The 12,137-nt window shown below is 50.7% G+C and overlaps 3 protein-coding genes across 3 annotated transcripts; 2 read left to right on the top strand and 1 right to left on the bottom strand.

Annotated features, from left to right (window-relative positions):
- Positions 1-173: 173 nt before the first annotated feature.
- On the top strand, positions 174-5,994 carry N7511_009981 (DNA-binding ATPase; the record flags this gene model as incomplete). Its single annotated transcript, XM_057132358.1, has 3 exons — positions 174-184; positions 239-256; positions 306-5,994. 3 exons carry the CDS (start codon positions 174-176, stop codon positions 5,992-5,994), a joined length of 5,718 nt encoding a protein of 1,905 aa, XP_056980346.1.
- Positions 5,995-7,006: 1,012 nt separating this feature from the next.
- N7511_009980 (uncharacterized protein) lies at positions 7,007-9,062 on the bottom strand (the record flags this gene model as incomplete). The annotated part of the gene is made up of 2 exons (XM_057132357.1): positions 7,007-8,923; positions 9,012-9,062. 2 exons carry the CDS (start codon positions 9,060-9,062, stop codon positions 7,007-7,009), a joined length of 1,968 nt encoding a protein of 655 aa, XP_056980345.1.
- Positions 9,063-9,879: 817 nt separating this feature from the next.
- N7511_009979 (uncharacterized protein) lies at positions 9,880-11,918 on the top strand (the record flags this gene model as incomplete). Its single annotated transcript, XM_057132356.1, has 2 exons — positions 9,880-10,108; positions 10,156-11,918. The coding sequence occupies 2 exons, from the start codon at positions 9,880-9,882 to the stop codon at positions 11,916-11,918; spliced, it is 1,992 nt and encodes a 663-aa protein (XP_056980344.1).
- Between the last annotated feature and the right edge of the window lie 219 nt (positions 11,919-12,137).

Raw genomic sequence — 12,137 nt, 5'->3', positions numbered from 1 at the left:
TTCCCTTTTGCTGACTAATTTAGGCGTTCCTGGCTTCCCTTCCGCGCTTCACGTACGCTGCACCGTGCCTTTTTTGCTCTGGGTTTCCGTTTCGGGCTGGCTGGGGCATTTTCTGCCTTTTTTTTCCTCCACAAATTGCGCCCTTCACTCGGGTGAAAGAGTGAAGGCCCGCCATGGCTTCCCGGTAAGTGCCCGCCAATCACTACGCGTCTGTCACGTGAAACTAATATAGCTCCAGCCTCGACCGTCTAGTCACGTGAGTATCTCTCTGGCATCGACATGTACAGCTACTGACCACCACCTAGGCTTCTCGAGACGGGCAGTACGCAGTTGATACGTAACACTGCTGCACAACAGTTAGCAGATGTTCAGAAACAGCATCCCGATGAGCTGTTCAACTTGCTCGGGCGCATCCTGCCCTACCTCAGATCAAAGTCCTGGGATACAAGGACAGCTTCCGCCAAAGCGATTGGGCTGATCGTCTCGAATGCTGACCCCTACGATCCAAATGAAGATGATGGGCTTCAAATAAAGTCAGCCGCTGAGCATGACGATGTGGAGATCAAGGCCGAGATCAAGTCAGAAGACTCAACTCCAAGTGATGGCCTGCTCCAGTTAGACACATTGGACATCGCGTCCGTATTGAAGTTCGGCAAGAGGCTTCTGGGCAGTGCCGGCAAAGAATATGAGTATGCGCTCGCATCCATGGAACCAGCCGCCCGTCTACAACACCAAAAGAAGACCCTATTTGCACGACTCGGCCTGCGAGGCCAATATGACGACGACGAACTCATGGAAAACATCGACCTCGCCCCTAAGGTGGTGACCCCCGCTCCCAAGCGCGAGCCAGAAATTGCTCCCATTTCTCGCTCAAACAGCGTGCATGATCCTCCCTCTCGTCGACCTTCGTCGCCGAACGAACCCGCCATTAAAGAGGATGGTGGACTGAGCAAGCGTCAACTCAACCAACTGAAACGGAAGAACAAACAAAATGCCAAACTGGGAGCTAACAAAGTCCGTGTCGTGGATCTGTCTTCTCGCCGCCAGTCCGAGCTCGTCACGACCCCTGTGGGGACTCCTCACCCAGTCAAATCCGAGAACGATAATGAACAGAATGGTGAGACGAAACCGGATTATTTCTCCCTTGAACGCGCCGAAGAAGACGATGACTCTAAACTGGTCACGGAATTCAAGGGGCCTATCGCCCCTGAGCGACCTCACTTTCAACCAGAGATCGTGGAGCAAGGCGGAGGATGGCCACTGGAACACATGTGTGAATTCCTGACGATGGACATCTTCGACTCAAATTGGGAAGTTCGACACGGTGCGGCCATGGCTCTACGTGAAGTGGTCAGAGTCCAGGGCATTGCAGCTGGCCGCCTGGATGGGAAATCTCGCGAAGAAAACGACGCACGCAACCGCCGGTGGTTGGACGACCTCTCATGTCGACTACTATGTGTTTTGATCCTCGACCGATTCGGTGATTACATTTCCGACAATGTGGTTGCCCCTATTCGTGAAACCGTTGGACAGACCCTAGGTGCTCTTCTTTCACACCTGCACCCCAAGTCCGTCCGATCATCCTATCGCTGTCTCTATCGCATCATCATGCAGAACGATCTCGGCCTTGAGCGCCCCGTATGGGAGGTCTGCCATGGTGGCATGATTGGTCTCCGGTACCTTGTTGCAGTTCGAAAGGATTTGCTCGTTAAGGATTCAAGCATGATGGATGGGGTCTTGGAGGCTGTCATGAAAGGTTTGGCTGATTTCGATGATGATGTTCGAGCAGTCAGCGCCGCGACTCTTGTCCCCATTGCAGAAGAGTTCGTCACATCTCGCACCGGAACTCTCGGTCCTCTGATGAACATTGTCTGGGACTGTCTTTCCAACCTTCAAGACGATCTCAGTGCTAGTACCGGCTCTGTCATGGATCTTTTGGCCAAACTATGCACATTCTCCCAAGTGTTGGACGCAATGAAGGCAAACGCTGCGGATGATTCGGAGGCATCGTTTGGAAAGCTGGTCCCTCGTCTCTACCCCTTCCTCCGCCATACAATCACAAGCGTTCGTTCTGCCGTGCTTCGAGCTCTCATGACGTTCTTGAATCTAGAGGGTGAAGGTACTACCGATTGGGTAGATGGCAAGGCACTGCGGTTAATTTTCCAGAATCTTCTCGTTGAGCGCAATGAAGGTGTTTTGAAATTATCCATTCAAGTCTGGTCTGAGCTTCTCAAGGTTGTTGAACTGCGTGGTTTATTCAAATCCGAGGCCGAGCTATCAGAGTCCGTTCAACCACTGGTTACCCTGACTTTGGGTGCTTTTGGCGTTCCACGATACCCCATACCCATGAACGCATCCCTCTTTATCAAACCGTCTGGCCTGCCATTCTGTGCTCCCCCTGCCCCCCCTCTCTCCAAATCCTCTCCTCCCCTCGCGGCTGCCGGCGGTGCTGAAACACCCAAGCCGGGACGCAGACGCAAATCAGAGAAGAAGGAAGTGCCGCCTCCCTCGGCCCACAATGTCGATGGACACATGCTATCTGGTGACATTGATCTTGTTGGTGCGGACACCATGCTAAGATCAAAGATCTATGCTGCCAAGGCATTGGGAGAACTGATTTCCTTCTGGGACAAATATGAGCTTCCAAGCCTTTGGCCAGCGATCCTGGATGCACTGAAGTTCTCCGCTTCCACTACACAGCTTTCTTCCGCAATGGTCATGGAGGAGTATGCTCGCCGCGCTGGACCAGAAAGCAAATACACCACGACTTTGACTGAAAATCTCCGACCTATCCTTGAAGGCGAGCGTCCATCCTGGTATGCCGATATTGCATGCTATCTCCATGTCGCTCGCGCCCAGTGCCATTCGTTGTTGAACACGTTCCGTGACCATGCACATGTTGCACCCTCCCGACTGCCCACATTGGCCGTCGTTGTACAGGGAGACGCAGAAGCCGGACCCAATGCCTTCTCTTTGCTTGATGCTGAGAAGATTGTTGGACCCGACTTCGACCGTCTGAAGAAGAACTTGACACCGGCTCAGCGTATCACCGCTACACAAGTATTGAATGACACCCGGACCACCGCCCAATCTGCTGTGGATGAAGCGAGATTGATGAGAGAACAGCGAGACATGCGTGTCCTGGCCGCAACCGCAGGCGCCCTCATTGCCTTGCGCGATATTCCTAAGAAGCCGGGTCATATCATCAAGGGCATGATGGACAGCGTTAAGAAGGAAGAGAACGTGGAGCTCCAACAACGCTCTGCAACCGCCGTCGCAGGTCTTATTGAGTACTACACTGCTGCCACGAAGCGCGGACCGGTGGACAAGATCATCGGAAATCTGGTAAAATATTGCTGCGTGGACACTTCTGAAACACCTGAATTCCCTCATAATGCTCAGTTGGAGAAATCAATTTTGTCATTACGCAAGGAAGAAGACCGACGCGACCACCCCGATGCCGCAAAATTCGAAAGAGAAGCCAAGGAGGCACGCATTATGCGTCGTGGTGCTAAGGATGCGTTGGAGCAGCTTGCCGTCAAATTTGGTGCTGACCTGTTGGAGAAGGTTCCCAACCTCGCAAAACTCGTTGAACGACCATTGAGAGAGGCTCTGACATCCGATGAACTTCCCGAAGACATCATCAACCCCGAGAATGAACTTGGCCAAGAAATTGTCGATGGTTTGTCCACGTTACGGGCTCTCCTCCCCAAGTTCGACACTGGCCTGCACTCATGGGTCATCGACCTTATGCCCATCATTGCCAGGGGTCTACAATGTCGACTTTCTGTTGTTCGCTATGCTGCAGCCAAATGTTTCGCTACTATCTGCAGCGTCATTACTGTCAAGGGTATGACTATGCTGGTCGAAAAGGTGTTACCTATCATCAACAATGGTCTTGATGTACACCATCGCCAAGGTGCGATCGAGTGTATCTACCATCTTATCCACGTCATGGAAGATGGAATTCTCCCCTATGTAATCTTCCTCGTTGTACCCGTTCTTGGCCGCATGAGTGATTCCGACAATGACGTGCGTCTCCTGGCGACAACCTCATTCGCAACTCTCGTCAAGTTAGTGCCTCTTGAAGCCGGTATCCCTGACCCACCTGGCTTCTCAGAGGAGTTGCTCAAGGGCCGTGACCGGGAAAGAAAGTTCATGTCTCAGATGCTCGATGTGCGCAAGGTTGAACCTTTCCTGATCCCCGTTGCCATTAAGGCCGAGCTTCGACCATACCAGCAAGACGGCGTGAACTGGCTCGCCTTCCTTAACCGCTACAATCTCCACGGTATTCTTTGCGACGATATGGGTCTCGGAAAGACTTTACAGACAATTTGCATTGTGGCAAGTGACCACCATATGCGTGCTGAAGAGTTTGCCAAGAGTCAATCTACCGACTCTCGAAAGCTTCCTTCCTTGATCGTCTGTCCGCCTTCGCTCTCTGGTCATTGGCAGCAAGAAGTCAAGCAATATGCACCATTCCTCAGTTGTATTGCTTACGTCGGTCCTCCCTCTGAACGGTCGAGGCTCCAACCTATGTTGGCCAACACCGATATCATTGTGACTTCTTACGATGTTTGCCGAAATGATAACGACGTGCTCAGCCCGATGAACTTCAACTACTGTGTGCTTGACGAGGGTCATCTTATCAAGAACCCCAAGGCCAAGATTACTACCTCAGTGAAGAAACTAGCCAGCAACCACCGTCTGATCTTGTCTGGCACACCCATTCAGAACAATGTTCTTGAGCTTTGGTCCCTCTTCGATTTCTTGATGCCCGGCTTCCTCGGCACCGAGAAGGTCTTCTTGGATCGGTTCGCCAAGCCTATTGCAGCAAGTCGCTTTAGCAAGTCATCTTCGAAAGAACAAGAAGCGGGTGCTTTGGCAATCGAAGCACTGCACAAGCAAGTGCTGCCATTCCTGCTTCGTCGTCTTAAGGAGGAAGTGCTGAACGATCTGCCACCCAAGATCATCCAGAACTACTACTGTGACCCAAGTGAACTCCAGAAGAAGTTGTTCGAGGACTTCAGCAAGAAGGAGCAGAAGGAGCTCGCAGACAAGGTTGGCAGCACAGATCGCTCTGACAAGGAGCATATCTTCCAGGCACTTCAATACATGCGTCGTCTGTGCAACTCCCCCGCACTGGTAGTCAAGGAAGGTCACAAGCAGTACAACGAGGTGCAGACCTTCTTGAACACGAAGCGTTCAAACATCAGAGATCTCTCTCACGCTCCCAAGCTCAACGCCCTGAAAGACTTGTTGGTCGATTGCGGCATTGGCGTTAACCCCTCAGCGGAAGGAGAACTGGACACCGGCGCCAGCTATGTCAGCCCTCACCGGGCACTTGTATTCTGTCAGATGAAGGAGATGCTGGATATTGTCCAGAACGATGTTCTGAAGAAACTCCTCCCGTCCGTTCAGTATCTTCGTCTGGACGGCGGCGTGGAAGCAACAAAGCGCCAGGACATTGTCAACCGCTTCAACACCGACCCCAGTTACGACGTCTTGCTCTTGACCACCAGCGTCGGTGGACTAGGTCTCAACCTTACAGGAGCCGATACCGTCATTTTCGTCGAGCACGACTGGAACCCACAGAAGGATATTCAGGCCATGGATCGCGCCCATCGTATCGGTCAAAAGAAGGTCGTGAACGTCTACCGCCTGATCACAAGAGGTACTCTGGAAGAGAAGATCCTGAACCTGCAACGATTCAAGATCGACGTCGCCTCCACCGTGGTAAATCAACAAAATGCCGGCCTGGGCACGATGGACACAGATCAACTGCTCGATCTATTCAACCTCGGCGAAACGGCAGATACAGCCGAGAAACCAAGCGACCAAAACGGCAACGAAGTCGACATGGTCGATATCGACGGTGAAGTCAAGGAGAAGGGCAAGAAGGGCTGGCTAGATGACTTGGGTGAACTCTGGGATGACAGGCAGTACCAGGAAGAGTACAACCTGGACTCGTTCTTGGAAACCATGAAGAACTGATCTCTCTCCATTCACCCCGCTGTCTCCATCCATCCTATTTCCTTCATCAACCCTTTCGTCTTCACCCCGGATACATCAGATGGGTAGATTTCATCCTCGATTCATCTCATATTATCCTCTTATCCCCGGAATCTCATCACCAACCCCATCCATCTATCCTCTACACCTCTCGAACGATTTTCATGCCTAATGCCACTGTACTATCCCCATGTTCTTTCTTCCCATGGAGGCTCTGCATTGTCTGTACAACAGACCGGGGCATAATAACCCATTATCTTTCTATTCTTATTTTTTCCATTTTCATTTTTCAGCAGCTGGGAAGGCCTCTTGATTCTGGCGTGTTTTGCTACCTCCCTCCATTGAATTCTTCTTCATGTATTGTTAGCTTCATTTATCATTTTCCCCGATGGATGGATCCTTACCTTATCCTTTATGTACATAGAAAATATCTGATTCATCCACACTTGAAATGGTTCTTGTAGAGTAGAGTAGATGTCGATTCGCCGACTTACAAGATTTGGATGCCAAGTATCCGAGCTAGCCCTTGGAACCTACATTGACCACTGCATGCCTGCTACAAAGTGATACCGAGAAGTTCTTGATCAAAGTATGATTGTTGCCAATAAGTACATAGACAAAGGCGAAGGAGGAACGAGACGCCTGTCTCGTTAGAGATAATCAGAACAAGAAACCAGGATCCTAGACGCCAGATCCCACACAAGGCTCGCACCGAGCCTTGCACGACAAAAAAGAACACCAGAAATGGAGCAAAGGGGTAAAGAACTGGAAGATTGCCCAGCCCTTGGCAAACACGAGGGAAAAAGAAGAAAAAAAGTTAAGTAGATACAAGCAAGAAGGGGAATGTTGTTTCGTTGACATTGCAGACGAGCATAACTGCAATGTGTTTGGCTGATAAAAATTGCGAGAATGAGATTGTTCGAGTCAAGATCAGTGTGATCATCAGAGACGCGGCCTAACGCGCCAGGCGTGTGCCTGTCATGTCATGGCTTATTTAGGCGTGTCCCTTTGGCTTGGACAGCATGTTGAGACGGCTTATGCTGAGGACACCGCGGCTCTTTTGTTTAGTGCTGGCAGGGGTGCCAGCCTTGGAGGTAGAAGGTCGCACGGGAGTCTTTATGAGGCGCTTCGCGGGACTAGGCTTCACGGCGCTTGGCTTCACAGCGCTTGGCTTCACGGCGCTCGGCTTCACGGCGCTCGGCTTCACGGAACTTGGTTTCACTGGACTTGGAGTGAGTGGGCATGACTTGAGTCTCTTGGTGCTACGCTCCTCAGTGGGAGAATCAGCTGGTGGGACATTTTCGGTGTTGGAACCATCATCAACCTCGCTGCGGTGTCGCTTCTTGTTACCAATTCCGTGAGCGATTCCGTGAGTAACCACGGGGATTTCTGGAACAGACGCGTTCTGTTTCGCGCCATTCGAAGAGCGCACGCGACGGATAGACGAGACGCTTGGGGAATCATCAATGGCGGTTGAGATGGCGGAATTCTTCTCTGGAGTGAGTGTTGGGAGGACCGGATAAAAGACATCGGTGGAGATAGATCGTTGCTTAGCCGAGGGGACCTTGGAAGGCGAGGGCGAGTCTTGAGCAAGCTCATGACGGGACTTCACACTCGGAGTAAACTCAACATGCTTCTTTGGCGAAGGGGTTGGAACGGAGTCATTTGGATCAGCAGCGGCTCCCGCAAAGAGCGAGTTGGGTTTGAAATCAGGAGCGGTGACGTGAGTGCCAGATGCAATCTTGGCAGGATCACGAGAGAAGAGAGGTTGACTTCGGCGAAGAATAGACCGAAGGTTACTGAGGGTTGGCAACTTGCCCTTGAGGCGTGGGTTGAAATCGGTACGAGGTGTCCGGGGCGAGGCAATCGTTTTAGCAACTGGAGAAAATTTTATGGATGGTATCATGGAAGTCCTTGGCGCTTTGATACTGGTAGCAGTTGTACGAGCGAGAGACGCACGGGTGGGGGTCATGAGTGAGTTGCGAACACCAGGGCGAGGGCGCGGGCCAGCGGGCCTACGAGGCGTCTCGGGTTTCTCCACCGACTTCTCTGAAGCTTTCTCTGATTCGCGGTGGGAGGAATTATCTTCGACCTTGTTGTGCTTCGCACGCTTGGCAGTCGCGACGGGAGTAGGAGTAGGCAAAGCCGAGGCCTTGGCGGCAGGTCGAGTGGGAGATGAGTTTTGGCTCTCCGGCTCGTCAAGCTGAGCTTTGGATTTGGATCGCTTCAGAGATTTGGTGACAGGCTGGAAGCGACCAGGGGTAGCACGGAATGCAGACGCGTGCCCTGCAATCGAGTCCATCTTCTTGAACTCGGCCATGTGCACATCGCTGAAACGGTTAGCCCTGCCCTTTGGCATGGCAATCTTGCGCTCTGCAAGATCCTCAGGATCCTGCTTCGATTTATCGTGAACCATCTGAGCCTTGATTCGAGCAACGTCGCCACGAACGCTTTCCATGAGTTTCTTGGCCTGGTCGCTGAGATCGGTTTCCTGGGAAGAGAACTTGAATTCGAATCCGGGAGTTCCAAACTGGCTAGTGGCGGGGGATGCCTTGGATTTGGTGGGTGTGTTGTCAATTATGCCTTGCTTGACAGCCTTGCCATCAGCACCCTTCTTGATGGGGTTGAATCCGAGAATCAGGCCCGAATCCGCGCGTTTGGTCGTACTTTGCTGCACCTTGCTAGGATGCATTTCTTCCCGAGGTGGACGAGCCGCAGTAACGCTCGTTGGAGTATGCGCAGTCGCGAGTTTCTTTTGAGCAGACGCGTGAGGAGTCTTTTGAGATGGCGTCTTCGCTCCTGGAGTTTGAACGCGGGGAAGGTCGCGGTCGACAGTCTCTGCTCCTTCGGCGACAGAAGCAAGCTTGGATGTTGGGGTTTGCTGGATTTTTTGAGGAATAGAGTCTTCAACCTGAGTAGACAAGAATTCAACATTAGACTCGACCCTATGAAAATTACCTGGGCCCATCCCACAACGCGATGTTGCTGAGCTCACTCACCTCGGGAGACTCCTGGGCGCGACGAATGCGCGCGGAACGGCGGATCGCCATAGTTGCAAGGAAAAACACAAGCGACAGACAGAGATATGCGAGGAAATTGTAATAATTTGAAAAAGGATTGCAGGGGTAGATCTCAAAAAAGGGCGTGGGGAAACATCGAAGTCGAGGCGGTCGAAGCGAAATGTAAACAACGCCCGAGCGCGTTTGACGTCAGATGACTCAGCAACTCCAAAGTTAAGTTAACGTTATTAGTTATACAGTAGGCCAACAACTTTGATCTCTTCTGTTCGACACTTTTGATGGTTAATTTGGTTACTGTTATGACTTGACTGCATATAAAAGTTTGAATACTAGTGAGCCACTTGATACCCGAAAATTGCGACGTGTATAGAAGCTCTGACTCGAAGAGTAACTTGACTGTAGCGGTCCAAAAGGTCGAACACTGATTACACAAATTCAAATCAGTCGATAAAGCTGCTCAAAGTTTCTTTTTTTTGATCATTCAGTTATACTCTACAATAAATTCAAAAAGATCCAACATCGTAGCAGCACATAAGTAAGTGGATATCAATATACTACGTTCACCGCTGACCCGGAGACAAGATGTGTTTTACAGGCTCAGTAATAGCCACCAAACTCATCAGATTACTTACACATGACAATCTAGGCTTTCCCCCTTCTACATCGATATTAACTTATTCGTTATAAATTCCTCCTACGTTGACTGAATGTGGGGTTGTAGCCTTATCTCTCAGGCCGCTGTCATCCGCTCGAGATAAGTTAACCTTTTAGCCTTCCGGGGGGGACGACGTCTTTGCGTCCCCTGCAATGCAAAGACACTCCATGATATATGACTTCACAAAACGCCATGAGTGAAAACGGCAAGGTACGAAACAACGGGCTATTCCAAACCCGCGCTAGAACCCGGCGTGGCCGCAAGACAACGTCCTGTTCCCAATGTCACTCTAGAAAGCAGAAATGCAATCAAGAATTACCATGCTCTCGTTGTATCCAGCGTGGGGTATCTGAGCTGTGTCAATGGCCCGACAAAGACAGAAATCATGACTCTCCACCTCAGGGGGGAGCGAACGCATCAGGTAAGATTACAATTCGCCTGCATAGCAAACTGGATATGACCAAACAGCAAATAACCAGACATCAGAACTGGGACAGCTATACATTGCACGGGGTGCACCAAGTTTCTTTGGAAATTCCTACTTTGGTCACCAGGTGGCAGCACATATGATCCAGGAGTCTGCTCCTGATTTACCTCCTATGAGTTTGTTGTCCAGTAAGGATTCATTACAATCATTTCGGAATGATTCCGGCCCATTCTCTCAAGTCTGGGATCTACTCGGTCTGTTACCAAGGAACAAGGTTACTGTGGATCGGCTGATCGAGAGATTCTTGACGGAGATCAACTGGGCCATCGACACAGTTCACCCCGATACCTTCAGACAGCAATTCGCAGAGTTCTGGGGGCGGAAGTTTGGATTTGATGAAATTGCCGGTGTAGACCTTCGATGGCTTGCTCTTTTGTTCATTATTCTGGCTTTCAGTGTGCTCTTAGACAGTCCCACGACATCTTCACCTGAAAAACGGAAAGAAAGCGAAGAAGCTTCTCTTCGATTCTATTGGGCGGCGAGACGAGCCATTGTAATCTCGCCCTCGTTTCATGGAGAAAGCTTGGATCTTGTTCGAGCAGGCCTGATGGTCACTCGATATTTGCTATATACCCGACAAGTCGCAGAAAGTTGGCTGACTATCAGTTTTGCTATGCGTATGGCTCAAGCACAGGGTATGCATATTGATGGAGAAAAATGGGGACTGTCCAAGAAAGCCACTGAAACCAGAAGGCGCCTCTGGGGTAATCTCTATTTGCTTGACAAGACAATTGCGCTTGCTCTTGGAAGACCGTACGCCATCTCGGATCATATGTGTCTCATCAAAGCTCCGGAGAATGTGTGGCTGGATGGATTTACCGATGAACAATCATCTACGGCTAGAGCACATCCCATCACACGTCCCACCCGAAGCACTGTGTCGCTTCTGGGAGCCGGGCTGGCTAAAATTGCAGGGGAAATTCAAGACCGATGCTTTGGCTTGTACCCTGCATCGTACGACATGGTTGTGGAAATGGACAACAAGCTTGTGGCTTGGAAACAACAACTACCTACTTATTTCTCTGTCGACAACCCAGAGCTATCACTGGATGATTTGCACACGTTCTTACCATGGCATCGGCTTTATCTGCACTCTGCATTCCATTTCGCTCGAATCACTCTTCATCGACCTCATCTTCTGCGTGAATCCATCACAAACCGCTTCGGCCTAAGCCACGAGGCTTGCATCTCCTCGGCCTCTTCAGACCTCAAAATCCGGTTACAATCATTGAGCTATGGAACAGCGGAAAACATGAGGTGGACGTTAGGAACCCACAACATGTTCAACAGTGCCTTCATTCTTGGCATCATTGCTGTGCGGCGACCCAATGCTCCCCAGACTGCGGCCATACTGAACGACCTGGAAGAGTATTGCGAACGACTGCGGAAAGATGTCTGGCTCAACGAATTCGGCCTGGCAGAAGTCAAAGTGGTGGAGTTGTGTATCATTCGCACCAGAGGGTTCGCCCATGCCTCCGATCAGTTCAGTGAAAACACTCCAATGATGAGCCCACCGGAAGCATTGTCTAGCTTTGTACCACAACACCGGGGTGGTAACTCAGATCTTTCATCAGCTATGAGCATATCTGGTCCTGGAATCCCTCCTTCTCCCGATCAGCCACCAGTTTATTCTCCAGACATGATGTGGCCCGCAGTCTGGGAAGACCAGAACTTCACGTTCCCCCAAGCGGCAGATCTTGAAACCTGGGAGCAAATGATCTCCGAAATCGCATATCACACCTAGTGTATCTAAAGGTGACAATGCTACCACGGACTCTACATTAGATGAACAATAATTGCACATGTAGAATTTGAGTTGAGTGTCTGTATTTCTGTCCTGTGTGATATTTGCATGCCGTGCATCTCATATCAAGAATCCCCCCTTTGCACGCTGCAGCATAGAATATCTTGGGGCATCAGCGATGTATTACATCGCGTATTCTATGGACATTGACTTTTTGTA

This window comes from Penicillium nucicola (genome assembly GCF_028828085.1).
Source record: "Penicillium nucicola strain IBT 29836 chromosome Unknown utg000010l, whole genome shotgun sequence".
In the NCBI taxonomy this organism is placed as follows: domain Eukaryota; kingdom Fungi; phylum Ascomycota; class Eurotiomycetes; order Eurotiales; family Aspergillaceae; genus Penicillium; species Penicillium nucicola.
Note: the sequence above shows the minus strand (reverse complement) of the source record. Positions and strands in the feature narration are given on the sequence as shown.